This window comes from Canis lupus, chromosome 19, assembly GCF_003254725.2.
Source record: "Canis lupus dingo isolate Sandy chromosome 19, ASM325472v2, whole genome shotgun sequence".
Lineage (NCBI taxonomy): Eukaryota > Metazoa > Chordata > Mammalia > Carnivora > Canidae > Canis > Canis lupus.
The window spans coordinates 13538991-13563811 of NC_064261.1; the positions used below are offsets into that span (position 1 = coordinate 13538991).

General features: G+C 39.1%; 1 protein-coding gene and 1 long non-coding RNA gene across 5 annotated transcripts in view; one reads left to right on the forward strand and one right to left on the reverse strand.

Annotated features, from left to right (window-relative positions):
* Positions 1–19443, reverse strand: part of INTU (inturned planar cell polarity protein) — an 83339-nt gene extending 63896 nt beyond the window's left edge. For 3 of the 4 annotated variants that reach the window (XM_025420561.3, XM_025420562.3, XM_025420560.3), the window contains exons 1-2: positions 19191–19443; positions 766–1301 (exon numbers count right to left, since the gene is read on the reverse strand). In XM_025420561.3, the coding sequence (XP_025276346.1) occupies positions 766–1301; positions 19191–19333 (679 nt within the window). In that variant the 5' untranslated portion in view covers positions 19334–19443. The remainder of the gene's footprint in view (positions 1–765; positions 1302–19190) is intronic. The other variant, XM_025420563.3, reaches the window with a different exon arrangement.
* On the forward strand, positions 19403–19957 carry LOC125753039 (uncharacterized). The gene is made up of 2 exons (XR_007403885.1): positions 19403–19537; positions 19698–19957. It is a non-coding gene; the product is annotated as an uncharacterized LOC125753039 (long non-coding RNA).
* The last annotated feature ends 4864 nt before the right edge of the window (positions 19958–24821 follow it).

Below are 24821 nucleotides of genomic sequence, written 5' to 3' on the forward strand. Positions count from 1 at the left end.
CTAAATCTTATAGGCTGAGTCAACTTAAAAGACCATGAGTTTTTAAATCTGTTAATAACTTAAGTTTCATTAACAATATATTTTCACATTTGACTAATACAGCTTTATCTAAGTAATAAAGTTGCTATGACTCAAGCATTATATCCAACGCTAAAAATGTATTAGCAATACAAAATGCTCACCTTAATATATATTCAGAATGACTTTTGGATTTTTTTCCCCTTAAAATTGATGAAATGTTTTATGACAAGCACCCTTAAAAGGAAATTTATGTATAACATCACTGTTGCTAAATATGCCAAATGAAACAGCTTAAAACCACTCCAAGAATTTAGTGTACTCAAGTGCAAACATACAATTTAAAAGTATTTTTATTCATAAATTACATATTTTTATATCATGCTGTTGGATATAGGTCATTCAAATCTAAATCATCATTGTAAAATTAGCTTATTTTCTTTCTCTTGTCAGCAAATATAACCAAGATGAAATATAATTATATAATTCAAAACTCAAAAATTAGTTAAGCTATTCCTTGGCTTAAACGAGGCACACGCCTCAACTTACCAAAAACCTTATTTAAGAACAGCATGGCCTTCCTTGAAGTACACCATGCTTAACAATTTCACTATTATCCCAAATATCACCAAGCAGTCCTTAATCTGTTGAGACTTTGGATAGAATTCTGTTTTGATCATGTCTCACAAAACATCATTAATCATGAATCTCTGCACACAAGAACTGATATTTACCAGCAACACTTACCAATTAATATCTGACCACTCTTCATAGCAGATCCTCCTGGTAGCAGGCCATGGACCACAAGTCTCTCTCCAATGCCCTGTTTCCCACTTTTTTTCCAGCTCCACTTAGTCTGATGAATAATCCCAACCAGTACTTCCAGAAGCTTGAGCTGCTCTTTGGCTTTGGTTACAGTTAACTTTTTGGGGTTTACATAAATATTCACATCTTTATACCGCTGTTGGACAACAACTCCTGTTTTTGGGTTGGACTGATGCTTTAGAATGGACACTGGCTCATTGTCATTGCTATTTTTTTTATTGTAGCGCTTGGGTAAAAGACTTTTACTTTTTAAAATTTTGGTAAACCGCTTCAGCTTAGGTTCATACTTTTTTCCTTCTTTGTAATCTTCTTCAATTATAATTTCATTTTCACTGAACCGGACATGGTTCACAGTAGGAGTCTCAGGAAGGAGGCTTTCTTCTTCATCTTCACTCAATTCCAAATAAAATAATTCTCCATTTTTCTGCACATTGTCCAGCCATTCGGGTTCAACATCACTATAAAAAAGAGAAAAGATATTCTGAATAGCAGCCAAACATAAGAAAAATAGTTATGTTTTTTGGGCATGGGCACGCAGGGAGGTGGGAGGAGGTGAAAATTCTTTGATTCTTTCAAAGTCTCACTATTTCTGATTTATTGTAAGCATCAACATTATTTCCTAGGACACTTTTTAAGAGTCTTGAAGAACTGGGGTTGGAGGAGAGGGAATCAAAAAAGCATAGTGAGGGCAGCCCAGGTGGCTTAGCGGTTTAGTGCCGCCTTCAGCCCAGGGTGTGATCCTGGAGACCCGGGATTGAGTCCCACGTCAGGCTCCCTGCATGGAGCTTGCTTCTCCCTCTGCCTGTGTCTCTGCCTCTCTCTCTCTCTCTCTCTGTGTCTGTCATGAATAAATAAATAAAATCTTAAAAAAAAAAAAAAGCATAGTGATAGAAAAGAAAAAAGAAAAGGAGATGGCCTTCTAGAACCTAAGATTTTTTTTCATTTTAATTCAGCCCTTGTTCACTTTACACCATTTCACTGGACAATAATTTACATTAATAGTTGATTGTTCAATTATATCCAGATATAAGCCATTTGGAAATTGGACATAAAAACATCCTGTTTGCATAGAAATTATTTAGTATGTTTATGTTAAAATGAAAACTAAAGCCTATTGTTTTTAATAAATTTGTTTATACGATAAATTTTCAAAACATTCACCTCACCATAAACTAAAATCTTTGCTAAAAACTAGTTTATAATCACAGTTGATAAAGATCGCTTCTACAGCCTAAAATTTCCATTAAACTTGTTTTTTTATAAACAATTGTAAGAAAAGTAAACCGCATATTACATAATTTGTCATGTGATTGTTAAAAAAAACTTTTAACTGAAATAGGCCATTGATAAAAACAAAAGTACTTCTATTAAAATGGCTGAAACAGGGATCCCTGGGTGGCGCAGCAGTTTGGCGCCTGCCTTTGGCCCAGGGCGCGATCCCGGAGATCCGGGATCGAATCCCACATCAGGCTCCCGGTGCATGGAGCCTGCTTCTCCCTCTGCCTGTGTCTGCCTCTCTCTCTCTCACTGTGTGCCTATCATGAATAAATAAAAAAAATAAAATAAATAAATAAATAAATAAATAAAAATAAAATGGCTGAAACAACATTACAAAACAAAATGCTTATCTTAAGGTATCAATCCTAAATACAAACTCAACCCTGCCTGTTCAATGTAATGAACACTACCTTTCAAACTGCTATTTTTAAAATAAAACTGGTTACAGTGGAAAATAAAGTATGTAAAGAGAATATTTCAGAAACACCAGCTGTAATATTCTGATGTAAAAGGGTATAATTTGTGTTCTAATCATTCCATCAAATAGAAAGACATTTCTGTTTTCTGCACTATTTATTAGCAACTCTTATTCTTTTAACTTAAAAGTCAACTATTTCTCTAGGAGCACCTGGGTGACTCAGTTGCTTAAGCGTCCACCACTTGAATTTGGCTCAGGTCATGATCTCAGGGTTGTGAGATCCAACCCCGTGTTGGACTCTGTCCAGTTGTGGGGCTTTTTGCATTGGGATGGAGCCTCCTTAAGATTCTCTCTCTCTCCCTCTCCTGTGCTCCTCCCCTCTACCACCCAAACCTGTGCACACTCTATTACTCTCTAAAAAAAAGTCAACTTCGCTCTAAAAGTTGTGAAAATTACTTTTAAAAAATGTATTACTCTATTACTCAACTCTGAAACTAACTACTGATCTCATCTGTGGTTGGGAATTTTTAACTATATATTAATGGTTTAAAAAAAGGCATATCCAGGGCAGCCCCGGTGGTGCAGCGGTTTGGCGCCGCCTGCAGCCCGGGGTTTGATCCAGGGGACCCTGGATCGAGTCCCGCATCGGGCTCCCTGCGTGGAGCCTGCTTCTCACTCTGCCTGTGCCCCTGCCTCTCTCTCTCTCTGTGTCTCTATGAATGGATAAATAAAATATTAAAAAAAAAAAAAGGAATATCCAGCCCCATATATAAAACTAACATTTCTTTGGCACTTATTGGTTCCTAATTGTGGCATTATTTTAGCACCATTTAGCATCAGGTTTTAACCATTTATCAGATGTTTCAACCATATCTATCTGTACCCACAGAAATTAGTATTTACTCTGAAGAATCTAAATATTTCCAATCTAGATAACTATGTACCATGATTTAAAATGGTACAATGTACATATCATGATTACACATAATTACATATGAAGATATATATCAGTTTAAACACTGAATGAAATTATTTGCTTTATAATCTCACTCTTTTAATCTTTAAAATTTGAATGGGAAACCATTTTTTGACTTAAAGATATTTTCAGCTTGCAGGGAGCAGGCACAGGGCATTCAATCATGGAGCAAATGAACAGTGCAGGGCACTTGGAAAGTACTAGAATTGTAATGATTAAAAAACATCAGTTCCTTCCCCTGTCTAGTGGAGAAGAGAAAGTGAGAAAGAATTCACAACAATACATATGGTAAATGAAAGACAGAGGTCATCTAGTTTATCCTGGGATTGAGGATCAGGGCAGGGAGAATTTCTGGCAGAGGAGACACAGAAGTTTGTTTTGTTTTGTTTTGTTTTGTTTTTTTCAGAAGTAAGTTTTAAAAGAGTAGGTGGTTGGTGATGGGGATATAGGGAGCTGAAAGAGAAAAGACAACTCCAAGCAGAAGGAACAGCATAAGCAGAGGCCTTGAAGGACTGTCTCCATGCCCATGTGGACAACTAAAGCTAGTCTGGAACATACCTCAACATCATAAAAGCCACATATAAAAAACCCACAACTACTGTCATCCTCAAAGGGGAAAAACTGAGAGCTTTCCTCTATAATCAGGAACAAGACAGGGATGTCCACTCTCACCACTGTTACTTAACATAGTACAGGAAGTCCAAGCCTCAGCAATCAGACAACAAAAAGAAATAAAAATCAACATCCAAATCCACAAGGAAGAAGTAAAACCTTTAATATTTGCAGATGACATCATACTCTGTAGAGAAAATCCAAAAAACTCAACCAAAAAACTGCTACAACTGATACACCAATTCAATAAAGTTGCAGAATACAAAATCAACATTCAGAAATCTGTTGCATTTCTCTAAAATAACGAAGCAGCAGAAGGAGAAGTTAAGGAATCAATACCATTTATAATTATACCCCAAATCATAAGATATCTACAAATAAACCTAACCAAAGAGGTAACAGATCTGTATTTTGAAAACTATAAACATGTATGAAAGAAATTAAAGATGACACAAAGAAATGGAAAAATATTCCATGCTCATGGATTGGAAGAACAAATATTGTTAAAATGTCTACTACCACCCAAAACAATCTACACGTTTAATGTAATCCTTATCAAATTACTACCAGCATTTTTCACAGAGTTAGAATAATCAATCCTAAAATTTGTATGGAACCACAAAAAAGAAAAACAGGGGCACCTGCGTGGCTCAGTGGTTGAGTGTCTGCCTTTGGCTCAGGTCAGGATCCAGGATAGAGTCCTGCATCAGGCTCCTCATGGAGAGCCTGCTTCTCCCTCTGCCTATGTCTCTGCCTCTCGCTCATGAATAAATAAAAAAATCATAAAAAGAAAAAAAAAAAGGAAAGCTGGATACATCACAATTCCAGACTTCAAGTTATATTACAAGCTGTAGTAATCAGTATGGTACTAGCACAAAAACAGACATGTAGGTAAATGGAATAGAATAGAAAACCCAGAAATGGATTCACAACTATAAAGCCAACTAATCTTTGACAAAGCAGAAAAGATATCCAGTAGAAAAAAAAATAGTCTCTTCAACAAATGGTGCTGGGAAAACTGGACAGGAACATGAAGAAAAATGAAACTGGACCACTTTCTTATACCATACACAAAAATAAAGTCAAAATGAATGAAAGACATAAATGTGAGAACTGAAACCTTAAAAATCCTAGAAGAGAACACAGGCAGTAACTTATCTTAACATTGGCTATAGTAACTTTTTCTAGGTAGGGTCCCTGAGCTCAGCAAGAGAAACAAAAGCAAAAATGAACTATTGGGACGACATCAAAATAAAAATCTTCTGCACAGCAAAGGAAACCAAAGGCAACCTATGGAATAGGAGAAGATATTTGCAAATGATGTATCTGATAAAGGATTAGTATCCAAAATATATTTAGAATTTATCAGGGCAGCCCGGGTGACTCAGTGGTTTAGCGCCGCCTTCAGCCCAAGGCATGATACTGGAGACCCAGGATTGAGTCCCATGTCAGGCTCCCTGCATGGAGCCTGCTTCTCCCTCTGCCTGTGTCTCTGCCTCTCTCTCTGTGTGTCTCTCATGAATAAATAAATAAAATCTTAAAAAAAAAAAGAACTTATCAAACTCAACACCCAAAAAACTAATAATCCAGTTAAGAAATGGGCAGAAGACATGAATAGACATACATCAAAGACATTTCATACATTTCATCAAAGACGACATAGATGGCCAACAGACACATGAAAAGATGCTCAACATCACTCATCATCAGTGAAATACCAATCAAAACTACAATGAAATACTACCGCACACCTGTCAAAATGGTTAAAATTAACAACACAGGAAACAAAGATGTTAGCAAGGATGCAGAGAAAGGGAAATCCTTTTACACTGCTGATGGGAACAGAAGCTGGGTAAGCCACTGTGGAAAAATATGGAGGTTCCTCAAAAGTTAAAAATAAGAGCTACCAAAACTAGAAAGAACCCATCAAAAAGAAGAATTAAAGACCAATATCTCTGCAAAAATTCTCACCAAGATACTAGCCAATAGGATCTAACAGTATATTATGAGGACTATTCACCACAACCAAGTGGGATTTATCCACGGGATGCAAGTGTGGTTCAACATTCGTAAAACAATCAATGTGATAGATCACATCAATAACAGAAAAGTCAAGAATCGTATGATCCTCTCATCAGATGCAGAGAAAGCATTTGAAAAAATACAAAACCAATTCCTGATTAAAACTCTTCAAACTGTAGGGATAGAGTGAACATTTCTCAATATCATAAAAGCCATTTATTAAAAGCCCACAGCAAATATCATTCTCAATGGGGAAAAACTGAGAGCCTTTCCCCTATGATCAGGAACACGACAGGGGTGTCCACTCTCACCACTGCTATTCAACATAGTACTAGAAGTCCTAGTAATCAGACAACAAAAAGAAATAAAAGGCATTTAAATTGACAAAGAAGTCAAACTCTCTCTCTTCACAGATGACATGATACTGTATACAGAAAACCCCAAAGACTCCACCCCAAGATTGCTAGAACTCATACAACAATTCAGCAATGTGGCAGGGTACAAAATCAATGCACAGAAATCAGCGGCATTTCTATCCACTAACAATGAAACTGAAAAAAGAGAAATTAAGGAATCAATTCTATTTACAATTGCATCCAAAACCATAAGATACCTAGGAATAAACCTAACCAAAGAGTTAAAGGATCTATATTGTAAAAGTTACAGAACACTTATAAAAGAAATCGAGGAAGATGTAAAGAGATGGAAAAACATCCCATGCTCATGGATTGGAAGAAAAAATATTGTGAAAATGCTTGTGCTACCCAGAGCAATTTACACATTCAATGCAATCCCTATCAAAATACCATGGACTTTCTTCATAGAATTGGAACAAATAATCCTAAGATTTGTATGGAACCAGAAAAGACCCTGAAGCCAGGGAATGTTGAAAAAGAAAACCAAAGCTGGGGGCATCACAATGCCTAACTTCAAGCTGTATTACAAAGCTATGATCATCAAGACAGTACTGGCACAAAACAGACACATAAATCAATAGAATGGAATAGAGAACCCAGAAATGGGCCCTCAACTCTATGGTCAACTTATCTGTGACAAAGCAGGAAAGAATATCCAATGGAAAAAAGACAGCTTCTTCAATAAATGGTGTTGGGAAAATTGGACAGCCACAGGCAGAACAAAACTGGACCATTCTCTTATACCACGCACAAAGATAAACTCAAAATGGTTGAAAGATCTAAATGTGAGACAAGAATCCATCAAAATCCTGGAGGAGAACACAGGCAACAACCTTTTTGACCCTGGCCATAGCAACTTCTTGCAAGACACATCTATGAAGGCTAGGGAAACAAAAGCAAAAATGAACTATTGAGACTTCAAGATAAAAAGCTTCTGCACAAGCAAAAGAAGTAATCAACAAAACTAAAAGACAACCCTACAGAATGGGAGAAGATATTTGCAAATGATATCAGATAAAGGGCTAGTATCCAAGATCTTTAAAGAACTTATCAAACTCAACACCCAAGGAACAAATGATCCAGTCATGAAATGGGCAGAAGACATGAACAGACACTTCCCAAAGAAGACCTACACACAGCCAACAAACACATGAAAAAATATTCCATATCACTTGCCATCAGGTAAATACAAATCAAAACCACAACGAGATGCCACTTTACACCAGTGAGAATGGCTAAAATTAACAAGACAGGAAACAACAAATACTGGCAAGGATGTGGAGCAAGGGGAACCCTCTTGCACTGTTGGTGGGAATGCAAGCTGGTACAGCCACCCTGCAAAACAGTGTGGAGGTTCCTCAAGAAGTTAAAAATAGAGCTACTCTATGACCCAGCAATTGCACTACTAGGTATTTACCCCAAAGATACAGATATAGTGAAACAAAGGGGCACCTGTACCCCAATGTTCATAGCAGCAGTGTCCACAATAGCCAAACTACTACTCTCACTTCCCATACTCTGTTCTTTGAGAGTGCATCACTAAATCTAGTTCACATTAAAGGGGAAGAAAGATTAAGCTCCATCTCCTGGAGCAGGAGTATCAACATATAATATTAATTTCTTTAATGTGTTATTAATAATAGTTGTAATGAAAGGTTGTGTTTTTAATACATCTCTTTCTAGTAGAACTAACTTGAGAGTACAATCTTTACAACTCTGTTAAACTTTTTAACACTTTAATCATTTGTGTACTTGATGCTTAATCTAAATAGGAATTAATCATCTGGAGTAGGAATAAGGAATCTTTCAGGAATACTGAATTCACTATTTCTTATATTCCCCATATGAGTGAAACCATATGATGATTGTCCTTCTCTGATTAACCTATTTCACTCAGCATAATACCCTCCAGTTCCACATTAAAGCAAATGGTAATTATTCGTCCTTCCTCATGGCTCAGTAATAGTCCATTGTCTGTTATTGATGTGATCTATCACATTGATTGTTTTACGAATGTTGAACCACACTTGCATCCCGTGGATAAATCCCACTTGGTTGTGGTGAATAGTCCTCATAATATACTGTTAGATCCTATTGGCTAGTATCTTGGTGAGAATTTTTGCAGAGATATTGGTCTTTAATTCTTCTTTTTGATGGGTTCTTTCTAGTTTTGGTAGCTCTTATTTTTAACTTTTGAGGAACCTCCATATTTTTCCACAGTGGCTTACCCAGCTTCTGTTCCCATCAGCAGTGTAAAAGGATTTCCCTTTCTCTGCATCCTTGCTAACATCTTTGTTTCCTGTGTTGTTAATTTTAACCATTTTGACAGGTGTGCGGTAGTATTTCATTGTAGTTTTGATTGGTATTTCACTGATGATGAGTGATGTTGAGCATCTCTTTTCTGAGATCCTACGGTACAAACTGCAAAGCTGTCATTGTGTAAATGTCTTTTGATGAGGTTATTTTGTTTATTCTACTTTTCTCTGTATATTTATTGTCTACTTGCAAAGTTTGAGGACACTTTTAATTGGTTTTCAAGGCTCTAACTGCTGTAGTAAACATGAGCAGAGTCCTTCCCAAAGAAAGATTTGCTAATTTGCAAATAACCAAATTCACTTACATAAACGGTGACGTAACTATATTAAAGAAAATAAACTTCAGACAATGCTAATAAGTTTCTCAATCCATATTCAAGAATTATACACTATAATGTTTTTTCTTCTAAATTACTGAATCTCTCAGGTCTTTTTTGGGTTTTTTTAAAAGATTTTATACATTTATTCATGAGAGACAGAGAGAGAGAGAGAGGCAGAGACACAGGCAGAGAGAGAAGCAGGCTCTATGCAGGGAGCCCGACGCAGGACTCCAGGATCAGGTCCTGGGCCAAAGGCAGCGCTAAACTGCTGAGCCACCCAGGCTGCCCTCTCAGGTCTTTATTTACATTGTCAGCACGTTTTAGCAATTGAAATGGTATTAGTATTTTCTTGGTATCTAAAAGAAAAGTTCTAAATAGCCAGACCTGCTGGTTGATTTCTTTAAGAAAAACAGACTTTTGCTACTACTCCAAACCTGTTACAGTGTATTTTTTTCCTTTTTAGTGAGCAAAAGTACCAAAGTAACCAAAACACATAGTTACATGGTGCTAATATGTACAGCCTGACAATTCTAGGAAGAGAAAAACCACACACCATAAAAGTATCATAACAGATGAATATGGATTCTATCCGATATTTGCTCATCACTGGTCTCCCCAATGTTTTTCTATGTTTGCTTTTCTGTGCTCTACCAGCAATATCTAATTTTCATCCTCGAAGTCTTTTGATTGGTCAAAGTCTATGCTAGATGTTATAGCAGCTTGAGGGGAGGGGTGGGGATGGGCTGGTGTTCTTTCTAGCCTAGCCACAGTCACCAGTGGAACAAATATGAAGCATGTTAGAGAAAAGGAAGGGATCAGTCAGTAAACTACTGGGTACTCATTGCAGGAAATAAATATTTACATCTGGAACACATCTCCATTGGAACTATGTTAATAATGACCCCACTTCCAGGACCACATTCCTTACCTCCTTACCTCCTTAGCTGAATCTTCAGCTAAATGGAGCATGTTTACATATCACTAGGTTAGGGATAAGATTTGACCCTGGCAGAACTGAAATCATAGACCAGAAAAACATTGTGTGATAGGGCATTTTTGTACTTTTAAAGGTGTCAGATGGACACAGGGCTCATCACCTAGCTAAAATGCAAGTACTCAAGATGAAGTACAAAAACTGCTATAGGAGAGTTGAATTTGGAGAAATTAAGTCTAAGAAGGATCAAAAAAGGTTGCAGGAGAAGGTAGCACTTAAGTGGGACATCGAATGATTTTCACAAGACAGGAAGAAGGGGCATTTCAGAGAGAACAAAGTATGTACAAATATAGGTGTGAAAGTACACAAGAGGTATGAGAATGGGTGTGTATTTCAGTGTAGTAACGTTATGCACTGAATGTTTGTGTCCCCCTAAAATGTGAATGTTGAAACCCTACTGCTCAGTGTGATGGTATTAGGAGATGGGACCTTTGGGAAGTAATTAGGATTAGATGAGGCCACGAGCATGGAGACCTCATGAATGGAATTAGTGCCCTCATAAGGGTCATGAGAAAGTTTGCTTGTTCGTCCTGCTCTCTGCCATGTGAAGATACAAAGAGAAATCAGCAAGCTGTAACCTGGAGGAGGATTTTCACAAGAACCTGACCATGCTAGTACAGTGATCTTGGACTACCAGCCTTCAGAAATAAATTTCTGTTGTTTATAAGCTACTCAGTCTATGCAATTTTTAAATTTTTTCATGTATATATTTATTTTGAGAAAGATAGTGTGGGCGGGGGGGGGGTGGAGAGAATCTTAAGCAGACTCTACACCCAGTCCAGAGCCTAATGTGGGGCTTGATCTCACAACCCTGAGATCATGACCTTAGCCAAAATCAAGAGTCAGACACTTAATTGACCCACCTAGATGTCCTATGCTATTTTTAAAATAGCAGCCTGAGGTAAGACAAGTAGGAATAAAGAAGGCTTTAAAGAAGTAAGATTATCAAAGATGAGATCAGAAAGACTAGGGGCAGATCTAAAACAGCTTGAAAAATCATCCTAAGGAATTTGGAATTTATTTGGGAGGCCACTGAGCTTTTGAGTACTATAGAAAAATGATTTAGTGTGTGTGTGTGTGTGTGTGTGTGTGTGTATTCAGAACAGTTTTATGTTCACAGTAAAATTGAGCTGAAGGCAGAGATTTCCAATATACTCCCTTTTTCCCACATACATGGCCTCCTCCATTATCAACATCCCCCACCAGAGTGATTCATTTGTTATGCTGGATAAACCTATAGTCATATATTATAATCAACCCAAATCTATAGTTTAAATTATAGTTAACTCTTGGTGGTATAGGTTTAAGTATGAGTTTAGGTAAATGCATAATGACATGTATCATCCACCATTATATTTTCACATAGAGTAGTTTCACTCCCTAACAGAGTTATCCTATTACTTAAACTTTAAAATAAAAGAATTAATGAAGACCCATAAAACTTCTCAATCAATACCAGGAAGATAGTTTTCATGTTAAAGAAAAGCCATAGGATCCCTGGGTGGCTCAGTGGGTTAGCGCCTGCCTTTGGCCCAGGGCGTGATCCTGGAGACCCGGGATCGAGTCCCACGTCAGGTTCCTGTATGGAGCCTGCTTCTCCCTCTGCCTATGTCTCTGCCTCTCTCTGTGTGTCTCTCATGAATAAATAAATAAAATCTTAAAGAAAATCCATGTAGGGGATCCCTGGGTGGCTCAGCGGTTTAACGCCTGCCTTTGGCCCAGGGCGCGATCCTGGGGTCCCGGAATCGAGTCCCACGTCGGGCTCCTGGCATGGAGCCTGCTTCTCCCTCTGCCTGTCTCTCTCTCTCTCTCTATCATGAATAAATAAATAAATAAATCTTAAAAAAAAAAAAAAGCCATGTATTTGATGAGAAATATATAGGAGCCTTCTTCCTTCTTTCCCATATATTTCAAATTGTTCAGAAAAAATAATTTTGAATTAAGAAAAAAAGAAAAGCATGTCTTTACTAGGTCATCTACACAAAGATTTCATAGAAATGCTTGTACATTCAGCCTTTAGTTTTCTCTTTAACTACACTGCCCCTTAAAATATGTAGTATTCTCATACTGAAGATACAGAGGAAGTTATGAAACCTCTAACAAAGATGAGAAAACTTGTTATAAGAGACATCTCATAAAATGATAATTTATAACCAAAAACTCTTCTAATTCTGAACCCCTCAGGGCAAGCAAAATAAGCCTGTAAAAGGATTATTTGCCTTCCTCTTAGAGAATCTACTACTGTTTGTATATATCAAATCACCACATTGTATAACTTAATATATACAATACAATATATACAATTTTTGTCAGTTATACTTCCATAAAGCTGGGGAGAAAATGAAAATCAGGTTGGATTAACCCTCTTCCAAATCAAATACATGTCACCTCTACCATCAATCTCCTCTTTGTCCTGTCAATTCTTCATCATCAACTGTTCACAATTTTCCTGTTCCTAGGATTTAAGCAAACCTTCTCTCAGTTAATGAAAGTCAGAGTTAAGTAAACACTCTCATTCCCATTTTAACACGTGAAAACTGATGCTTTTAGAATTCATGTGACACATTAAGGTCATATGACTAGTGGTGGGGATTAAGAGTAGGGGTCACAGGTTGGCTGACCCCTACTTTCAATCCAATACTTATTACACTGAACCAGGATGCTTATATGAGGCAACTTTTTTTTTTAAAGATTTTATTTATTTATTCTTGAGAGAGAGAGAGAGAGAGAGAGGCAGAGACACAGGCAGAGGGAGAAGCAGGCTCCATGAAGGGAGCCCGACGCGGGACTCGATCCCGGGTCTCCAGGATCACACCCTGGGCTGAAGGCGGCGCTAAACCATTGAGCCACCCGGGCTGCCCTTGAGGCAACATTTTAAAGAAATTTCATTATAATTGAAATGTTGAATTATCTGCACAATACAATCATCAGTAATCAAGCCTGACATATGATTAGATATATTTTATAACTTAGCCTTCTCTTCCTGATCATAGAGATGACCTGGTGAAGGACATGGATATTTGCTTCATTTTATTTAGTTTCACGGTATTATTTATGTATGTGTTTAACTCTAGTTTTTTAACTTATTTATTAATGAGAGATACAGAGAGGGGGGGAGGCAGAGACACAGGCAGAGGGAGAAGGAGGCTCCTTACAGGGAGCCCAATGTGGGACTTGATCCCGGGACTCCAGGATCACACCCTGGGCTGAAGGCGGCGCTAAACCGCTGAGCCACCGGAGCTGCCCTTTAACTCTATTTTTGATCCAAACTGCCACTATATCTTTCTGTAGTAGGTTCTCTAAGAGAAAAATGATTTAGAACTGTGTTCTAGAAAGCAAACTGTATGAAAAAAGACTGGAATTAAAAGATGAGCCATCTAGATCAGTCAGAAAGCTACCCCTCTCTTATTTGGGAGAGGTAAGTGCTTTAAGTCAGGCAGTGCCTCTGAAGAAACAAAGAAGGAGGGGTGGATATCAGAAAAGGAAGTCAACAAGACTGGAGACCTATTAGATCTAAAGACATGAGCAAGGGAGCAAGGAGAGAGTGATGTCAGTAAGGCAGGCAGTGCTAGAGGAGAAACAGGGAAGACAATAAATTATCTTCAAACATGCTGACTTGGGAGTAGAAAAGAAAGAGTAGCAAAGAATTGCCATTTTTCATCATAAACTTAGTTTTATATACTGTTTGAATTTTTAATCTATTTAATTTGATAAAAGAGAAATTCAAAGAAAAAAGTCAGGGTTCAGCACAGGAGAAGAAAAAAGGAATTATCCTAAATTGGATGTTAATACAGTATATGGCATCATGGACTTCAAAACATTTTGATTCAAGTATATCATTCCCATGTTAAAACCCAAGAGAAGGATAAATTTTGGTACATTCATACAATGGAATTTTTTTTTTTTTAAATGTTTGTTTATTTATGATAGTCACAGAGAGAGAGAGAGAGAGAGGCAGAGACACAGGCAGAGGGAGAAGCAGGCTCCATGCACCGGGAGCCCGACGTGGGATTCGATCCCGGGTGTCCAGGATCGCGCCCTGGGCCAAAGGCAGGCGCCAAACCCCTGCGCCACCCAGGGATCCCTGGAATTTTTTTTTTAAAGTTTTATTTATTTATTTATGAGAGACACAGATAGAGAGGCAGAGACATTGGCAGAGGGAGAAGCAGGCTCCCTGCAAGGAGCCCAATGTGGGACTCGATCCAGGATCCCAGGAACACGCCCTGGGCTAAAGGCAGACGCTCAACCTCTGAGGCACCTAGATGCCCCTATACAATGGAAATCTATTCAGAAATTTAAAAACAATGAACTACCTATAGGCAACAACATGGGTAAGTTTCAAAATTATTATGAGTAAAAGTCAGACAGAAAAAGAGAGTCCAACTCAAAAAAAAAAAAAAGAGAGTCCATATTGTTCCATTTTTACAAAACTCTAGAAAATACAAACTCATCTATAATGACAGAAAGCAGATAACTTGGCATTATTGCAAGTAAATGTATGATTTCCATTATTTCAATACTGAAACTAGTCAATGATATTCTCAACCCAACTCATCCACAGGTATTATCCCTGAAGTTTCCCCAAGGACTTGCCAATGTCTACACTAATCTAAAATTATTTTCCTCTTATATTCTTTTTTTTTTTTTGATTTTATTTATTTATTCATCAGAGGGAGAGGCAGAGACACAGGCAGAGGGAGAAGCAGGCTCCTTGCGGGTAGCCCAATGTGGGACTCAATCCCAGGACCCTGGGATCATGGCCTGAGCCAAAGGCAGTCGCTCAACCGCTGAGAAACCCAGGCTTCCCTCCTCTTATATTCTTAATCAAACTTATTAAACCTAGTATTTCACTAGAATGTACTCTAAAGTAATTTTACCTCAAAAATGGTCACCTTAATGACAATTACATGCAGAAACTGGTTTTTAGTTACAAAGCATGTATGAAATAATAAATTATGCCAATAATTAACTAAAACATGGAAAGTTCAGAGTATTTCATATGAATCAATGAGTAGCATTACTTCCTTAATAACAACCTCTGTGTAAGCAATGAAAAACAATGGGCAATTCCTATCTCTTAGCTTTGATGAAAAAGATCAAGTTTACATTCGTGTGCCTTTGATTAAGAAGTGATCTTATCCAGGGGCTCCTGGGTGGCTCAGTCAATTAAGAGTCAACACTTGGTTTTGCCTCAGGTCATGATATCAGGGTCCTGAGATCAAGCTCCGAGTCAGGTTCCACACTCAGCGAGGAACCTGCTTGAGATTTTCCCTCTGCCTGTCTCCCTGCTCAAGTGCATACTCTAAATAAATAAATAAAATCTTTTTTATTTTCTTTTAAAAAAGTAATCTTGTCCAAACTGGGAAGACCACTTCTGCAGTGGTGACTCTGTGGTTAGAGAGGTAAATAGGAACAGAATAGAATGTGGTGAGATCAGCATATCAATTCTCATGTCCTACACATCAAGAAGGGCCAAACACAAAACCTGAATTCTTGACAGGAATTGAAACATAGACCAGCAAAACATTTTGCAACAGAGATTTACTGTACTTTTACTATTAGAAGAATAAAGACACTGGAACATCTCAAGTAATGAGCAAATGACTCACGTGGAAAGCTTAATGCCCTTTAAAAATATATACATATATAATATATATAAATATTTATACATGTACATAAAATACATATTTACATGTACTTTTAATTTTAAAATGTTTTGAGATAACAAGTTTTCCTAAAACAAGGTCCTCAGATTGCTCATTTCCTAGGAAACAGGGCTAGCTCATTTACCTTCATCCCATTAAAATCAGGACACGCCACTGGCAATCCGGCCTCCTAAATTCCTACACTGAAACACTGAGCTGTGTGGCCGCGGGAAAATTACAGATTCCCTCCCAGCTCAAAGTGTGTGACTCTAAGATGTAGAAAGAAACCAAGAGCTTGATGATTCTCACAAGGTCTAGGATTCCCACAGCAAGACCAAGTAAGGCTTCCTGTAACAACCCATTCTTTCCATTCAGTGCCTCAACCATCATAACGCTGTAATTATTTTTTAAATGACCACAAATTACACAAAATACTTGATATCTTCCTCAAGAATATAATCGGTCCTGGGGGCAGCCCGGGTGGCTCAGCGTTTTAGTGCCTGCCTTTGGCCCAGGGCATGACCTTGGAGACCCCAGATCAAGTCCCACGTCGGGCTCCCTGCATGGAGCCTGCTTCTCCCTCTGCCTGTGTTTCTGCCTCTCTCTCTCTGTCTCTCATGAATAAATAAAGAAAGAAAACCATAGCTGGGGGCATCACAATGCCAGGTTTCAGGTGTAGTACAAAGCTGTGGTCATCAAGACAGTGTGGTACTGGCACAAACAGACACATAGATCAATGGAACAGAATAGAGAACCCAGAAGTGGACCCTCAACTTTATGGTCAACTAATATTCGACAAAGGAGGAAAGACTATCCACTGGAAAAAAGACAGTCTCTTCAATAAATGGTGCTGGGAAAACTGGGCATCCACATGCAGAAGAATGAAGCTGGACCATTCTCTTACACCATACACAAAGTATTACACCAAATACTCAAAATGGATGAACTCAAAATGGATGAAAAATCTAAATGTGAGACAAGATTCCATAAAAATCTGAGAGGAGAACACAGGCAACACCCTTTTTGAACTTGGCCATAGTAACTTCTTGCAAGATACATCCATGAAGGCAAGAGAAACAAAAGCAAAAATGAACTATTGGGACTTCATCAAGATAAGAAGCTTTTGCACAGCAAAGGATACAGTCAACAAAACTCAAAGACAACCTACAGAATGGGAGAAGATATTTGCAAATGACGTATCAGATAAAGGGCTAGTTTCCAAGATCTATAAAGAACTTCTTAAACTCAACACCAAAGAAACAAACAATCCAATCATGAAATGGGCAAAAAACATGAAGAGAAATCTCACAGAGGAAGACATAGACATGGCCAACACGCACATGAGAAAATGCTCTGCATCACTTGCCATCAGGGAAATACAAATCAAAACCCCAATGAGATACCACCTCACACCAGTGAGAATGGGGAAAATTAACAAGGCAGGAAACCACAAATGTTGGAGAAGATGCGGAGAAAAGGGAACCCTCTTACACTGTTGGTGGGAATGTGAACTGGTGCAGCCACTCTGGAAAACTGTGTGGAGGTTCCTCAAAGAGTTAAAGAAAAATAGACCTGCCCTACGACCCAGCAACTGCACTGCTAGGGATTTACCCCAAAGATACAGATGCAGTGAAAGACCGAGACCCCTGCACCCCGATGTTTATAGCGGCAATGTCCACAACAGCCAAACTGTGTTAGGAGCCTCGGTGTCCATCGGAAGATGAATGGATAGAGAAGCTGTGGTCTATGTATACAATGGAATATTACTCAGCCATTAGAAACGACAAATACCCACCATTTGCTTCGATGTGGAGGGGCCTGGAGGGTATTATGCTGAGTGAAATAAGTCAATCGGAGAAGGACAAACATATGGTCTCATTCATTTGGGGAATATAAAAAAATAGTGAAAGGGAATAAAGGGGAAAGGAGAGAAAATGAGTGGGAAATATCAGAAAGGGAGACAGAACATGAGAGACTCCTAACTCTGGGAAACGAACTAGGAGGGGTGGTGGAAGGGGAGGTGGGCGGGGGGGTGAGGGTGACTGGGTGATAGGCACTGAGGGGGGCACTTGATGGGATGAGCATTGGGTGTTATGCTATATGTTGGCAAACTGAATTCCAATAAAATTTAAAAATTAAAAATAAATAAAATCATATATAATTGGTCCTTACTGAACAGCTAGAGCACACTAAGCAGTCATTAGTGACTGCTTCTCCCTTACCCTGCTAAAGATAATGGTAATTTTTTTTTTACATATTCCTACGGGAAAGTAATTACCAAGCGACTTTTACTCCTGAAAACACATTAGATACTTGTAATCATTGCTCCTAAATAATGCACTTAAAGTGTCATCCTAAAGCTGACTCCTGTGGGCAGTCCATTATGGGATTGGTTGACGTTTTGGCACCTACACCTTTTCACCGTTACTCATTCATTTCAAACCACCACTAATTTACTATTCAAAAAGAAAAAAAAAAAGAAAAGAAAAAAAAAATCTTATTCCGTAGCAGTAAGGAATAGATTCCCTCAAAGGTGAAGCAGCATTGGGTCCTATGAATCAAAGGAACCTCTGCATTATTATTAAGGATTAAAAAAGTGGAAAATAACACTCATTTTTGTATTTAAAAAAAAATCACATTATGACATGCAGCAGAAAACAAGAAAACCATGAGAACGTATGGGAAAATACAGCAGAAATACCCTCAAGATTTTGAGAAGTTGTCCTTGATGTGAAGACTAAGGGAGGAGGGGGGGGGTATTTCCTTTTTCTTTCTTTTTTTTTCAATAATCTATCCATTTTTATAACAGAAGGGAAAAAAAATCTATAGGACTTAAATAGTTGATAAGTAAAACCTGTAGGGTATCCCTGCACTAAAAATCGCAAAGATCCTGGGGATCCCTGGGTGGCGCAGCGGTTTGGCGCCTGCCTTTGGCCCAGGGCGCGATCCCGGAGACCCGGGATCGAATCCCACGTCGCGCTCCCGGTGCATGGAGCCTGCTTCTCCCTTTGCCTGTGTCTCTGCCTCTCTCTATCGTTCTATCATAAATAAATATTTAAAAAAAAAAAAAGATCCTAACGCTAGGGAAGACTAAGCACGTTTTGTGAACCTCGGAACCCTCACGAGGGGAGGCTCCTCGGCGGACGATCCTAAAGGCCCACAGAAGCCGAGGCCGGCCCGTCACGGCGGCTCACCATACCGCACCAGGCGCGCGTGGCTCACGTAAATCCCACTTATGACAGAACCTCAAACAATCCCAACTGCGCTAAGCCTCCGGCGGTTGCCCCGCCCCACGCGGAAGCTCCGCGGCCCCGCAGGATGCACCGGACTGTCCCTCTTCGAGCCCCTTACACGTAATCGCTACTCGCTGAGGAGTAGGAACCCGAGGAGCTGACCCGGTCTTCACGATCGCAATCCTCATCTTCTTGGGAAGACGGGTCTTCAGGGAACTCATCCGGGCTGCGACGCGAGCCACACGAAACCGGAGACGCCATCCTCAGGCGTGCAAGAGCTGCAAGCCGTGTGATTCAAACCTCGCAGCTCCGGCTCGCCGTACCCGCCATGTTGTCTCCGCGAGGCGGGCGGGGAGGGGCCACGTGACCGCCCATCCTCGGCTGCAATTGGTGGCCGCTCGGGTTGCCACGGCGACGAGGAAGCTTTCCTGGAGCGCGCGAGAACTACGGAAAGAGGCCAACCAGGTGAAATTTCCAGGGGGGCGTCTGAGTCGGAAGAATTTAAGTGGTTGAAGCTTCACCGCGTAGGGTCTCCTAAAGGCACTCTTGGAGCTGCATAATGTAGTAACAGCGGAGACCCACTGGGGTGGTGGTGATGGTGGTTGTTTCCCCCTTTTTCTTACAGTTTGCACTTTACCCTGTGTTTCTATGCGCAACAGGTGCCCAAAGCCTTAGAGGCACTCAGCCTGGGGTTTTCTTGAGGTAAAGGTAAATCTATAGGACTGGGGCAGCCCCGGTGGCTCAGCGGTTTAGCGCCGCCTTCAGCCCAGGACGTGACCCTGGAGACCCTGGTTCGAGTCCCGCGTCGGGCTCCCTGCATGGGGCCTGCTTCTCGCTCTCTCTCTGCGTCTCCAATAAATAAATAAGAAATTAAAAAAAAAAAAAGATTAACCCTTCTCTCCCTTTCCTCTGGGCCTCGGCCTCTTGTGCTGGGAAAGGGACGCTTTTGAGCAACGCCCTCTAGGTGTTAACGTAAACGCGCTCCATTGTTTCTTTGCTTTTCATACTGTTTTGGCAACTGCAAACATTTTTTATAGTTTTCCCAAGCAGACGTTCTAGAGTGCTTCAAATGGGTGGCAGTGTTGTGAAATCACCTGCAGGTTCGTTTTGCAGCGCAAACTTATGATTTGAGGAAGTGTCCTCATCCCCGAGTTGGAAATGTACACTGATCGATTTTATCGGTGATTTACGAATACCTACATCAAGTATTTTTTTCCCTAAGTACAAAATGATTTGAGAGTCGGCCATTTCTCAAAGTACTTGTTCTATCCATACACTATGCTCAGTATTCACATACTGTGAAACAAATATCTTTATACTAAAAGAAACTGAAGCGTTAGTCATCTTCATGGTCAACCGACAAGGCAACAAAGAAAAACTGAACCTAAGTCATTAACTGCTAGATTATGTTTCTTCCTCGGGATTCAGGAATTCAACTATTATAGTCTATTCTAAGAAAATAAAGGACGCAAAAAAAATTCTGAAATTTGTGAAAGTGGAAGGAGGAAACAATCTAAATGTTCAACAGGGAAAAGTTAAATAATGACATGAAATATGAATATTATGCTAATACACATGTTTTCAAAGAGTTACGCATGGGGGATATACTCATGGTATAGCAAGTAAAAAAATGATATAATTATGATCTCGGGATCCCTGGGTGGCGCAGCGCTTTGGCGCCTGCCTTTGGCCCAGGGCGCGATCCTGGAGACCCGGGATCGAATCCCACGTCGGGCTCCCGGTGCATGGAGCCTGCTTCTCCCCCTGCCTATGTCTCTGCCTCTCTCTCTCTCTCTCTCTCTCTCTCTCTCTGTGACTATCATAAATAAATAAAAACTAAAAAAAAAATTATGATCTCAATGAATAGGTGCTGGAGATTCAACTTAAACTACATGGGTATTTTATGACATATAGTGGTAAGTATCATGAAACATGCAGAGTTCTAAGGAATACCCAAGGGAAAACAGATTGGGGTGTAGAGGGCCACAGCAAATTTCTTAGAGGAAGTCTAAACTTCTCTTGTTATTATGGAGTACCGCGTTTCAAAAGGTAGTGGGAAATGAGTCCTGCCATGGCCCAAAGTGGTTATATACATGAAGAATTCTAAAGAACCTGAGCAGTAGCAGGCTAATAGTATTTAAACTTTCAAGATGCAATTTAGTTCCATTTGTCTCATTAAACCATGTACATTTGAATATCCTAAGTTTTTTTGTTGTATAATTTCTAAATGTGCTTTTCTAAATATACCAGCTATTGAATATTCTTTGCACTTTAATTCAAATTAATTAATTTTTTAAAAAGATTTTTATTTATATATTCATGAAAGACACACAGGGGAGAGGGAGAGACACAGGCAGAGGGAGAGAAGCAGGCTCCATTCAGGGAGCCCAATGTGGGACTCCATCCCAGGACTCTAGGACCTGGGCTGAAGGCGGCGCTAAACTACTGAGCCACCCAGGGATCCTCTCAAATTTATAATTTTTTTGTAATTTTATTTATTCATGAGAGACACACACACAGAGAGAGAGAGAGAGAGAGAGGCAGAGACACAGGCTCCCTGCAGGGAGCCCGTGGGTCTCAATCCCTGGTCTCCAGGAGCAGGCCCTGGGCTGAAGGCAGGGCTAAACCCCTGAGCCACTCGGGGTTCCCTATAAAATGGTTTTTATCTTATATAAGAGCTATAGAGCACAGAGCTTATACCTGTTTGTTTAAAATTATAATTTAAAAAGTTTAAGTCATCCCCGGAAATTCACAACAGGGTTTTTTTTTCCCTTAAAAAAATACATATCGCTCAGATTGGAGAACTAGTTCATAAAGGGATAATGGGGCAAAGGAGGTTCTTGAGGTGGCAAGAGAAGATGGCATCTAAGGCACAGATGGAGGGATATGATCTTGCTGATGTGACTTCCTTAAAATTGATTCCTAAAGAAGGGCACAAGTGTGGATGCTGATTTGCCAGTTTTAGTCAGGAAGCTGAGATAATCTCTATGTAATGGTGTTTATTTTCTCAGGTAAATAGAAGTCAACCTTGCCAGCTGAAAAAGATAAAGGAAGTAATGGGGTTAGAAGTTTGAAGAGAATGGATCCAGGAAGGAAGGGAAACAAGTATTTTTATCAGCACTGAGACCCTCAAAAAATGTTTTAAAATCAGAGAAACAACATTATTTTTAAAAGTTGGAATCATTATATGTTTCACATTAAAACATACATACTTCTTCTCACCACAATATCAAATGTTAAAAATTACTTAAGATTCCATTCCAAAATTAAAAATGCTTGGGGTACCTGGCTGGCTCAGTTGGGAAAACATGTGACTTTTGATCTCGGGGTTGTGAGTTAGAGCCCCACATTGGGTGTAGCGAATTCGTAAGTAAATAAACTGTTAAAAAATGCTTTAGGCAGCTATCTAATAAGTTGCACTTATTTTAAAAGCATCTTATTAGAAGTTTAAAAAAAGGACATTTAAAATTTTAACACAAAAACATATTTTCTTCATATAAATGACACTGTAAGTAAATTAAGAAACAAAACAGGTGAACATAGAAGAAGGGAAGGAGGGGATCCCTGGGTGGCGCAGCGCTTTGGCGCCTGCCTTTGGCCCGGGGCGCGATCCTGGAGACCCGGGATCGAATCCCACATCAGGCTCCCGGTGCATGGAGCCTGCTTCTCCCTCTGCCTATGTCTCTGCCTTTCTCTCTCTCTCTCTGTGACTATCATAAAAAAATAAAAATTAAAAAAAAAAAAAAGAAGAAGGGAAGGAAAAATAAAATAAGATAAAAATAGAAGGAAGAAAATCATAAGAGACTCTTAACTATAGGAAACAAACAGGGTTGCTGGAGGGAAGGGGGGGAGATGGGTTAGTTGGAATTGAGTGATGGGCATTGATGAGGGAGGGCACTTGATGTCATGAGCACTGAGTGTTATATGCAACTGATGAATCACTAAATTCTGCCTCTGAAGCTAATGATGAATCACTAAATTCTGCCTCTGATGCTAATAACACACTATGCATTAACTAAATTGAATTTAAATAAAAATTTTAAAAAATAACACTGTTTTTTCCTCTATAAACATCTAATAATTTCATACCTTGCTCATAAACCTTCAATGCCACCCCATCAGAGAATAAAGTCCAAACTGCGTAGTCTCTTAAAAAAAAAATCCAATTCTACAAACAATTGATTACCAATGAGGAATTAGATGCCTTATTTCCTGCATTAATCAAGTTAATCAAATGTGCCCAACCTGTCAGATCAAAAGATCCCCTGGGGTTTGTTAAACTGAGAGATTTTAAGGCCTTCCCAACTTCAACAGGATCAGAATCTCCAGGGAAGCTGGCCTGGAAATCTCAATTTTAAATAAGTGTCGCTGCCCCTCAGTGATCCCTAAAGTTAAGGTAAACTTGGGAAACACTCCCCTAAGCCTTCCCTCACTTCTAATATACCTGCAGGCCCACTGACCATTTACCCAACAGGCTAAATCCCTTCCCATCTTCTTACTTTGAACCTGGCAGGCAGACTTTTCCCTGCTCCAGAACCTACCATCTACATAATCTTGAGCAAATCAACCTCTCCAAGCTGCGTTTCTTTATCTATGGATTCAGATAGTGGTACATACTTCATAGGACTGTTTGAAGTCCAATAAGTTAATGCATGTAAAATACCTAGCACATAAACTATCAATAAAACTTAAAAGCTATCTTACAAATCATTTACTTACATAGTTCTTTCATTGTGGAATGCGACTTATCCAAAATACTACATTTTCCTTCAAGATTCAGTTCTATGAGTACCCTTTTGAAGAAGACTCCTACACTCTTTTCCTATCTCAGTGACAATTCCTCTTTCCACCTTCCCCTCCTAATATATATAATAAAATTGTTACAAGTATCAGTCTGCTTAGTATCTAAATTATTTAGGAATGTGTCTATCTTTGCTACCAAATGACAGATTCCTGGAAGATATGACTGGATCTTTTTTGTTGTTGTTTTTCAGTCTTTCATCTTACACAAGGTTGAATAGGAACAGGAAGTGCCACATTAAAGTATCTCTTTTTTTTATTAAAGATTTTATTTATTCATGAGAGACAGAGAGAGAGAGAGAAAGAGGCAGAGACACAGGCAGAGAGAGGAGCAGACTCCATGCAGGGAGCCTGATGTGAGACTTGATCCCGGGTCTCCAGGATCACAGCCTGGGCTGAAGGCGGCGCTAAGCCACTGAGCCACCCAGGCTGCCCTAAAGTATCTTTTAAGAAATATTCTTCACACTAGATATGTCTCTGAGTTATGTTAACTTTGTTGGCTAGTCTATTTCCATATGTTAGTTTAATAGACAAAAGGTTACTACTTTGCTTGATCTTCCACAAAAGAAGAGTAATAGCAATCACTTTATATTCTTATTTAAATTTTCAGGGTGTATATTAACTAATCATATTTCTAATTTTATATATCATATTTGTACTAAACATCTAACAGCCTTAGATATACTGGAGGTGATGAAGAACAGAAAAAAATAACATGCCATTTTCAGGGCCTTTTAAAAAATACTTTGTTTCATAATAGCAATTTCAGGAAGACTTAAAAGAGACTGGAGTATATTCTCAATTTCTCTTTTCCACAACACAGATGGCCAGCCATCTACTGAGCACTAAAATATGTTTAGTTTAAAATATATATGAAATAAAGTCCTTATCTTTCATAGATTACCATCTCAATTGGGCAAACAATACAATTCTGACATAAAATACAACA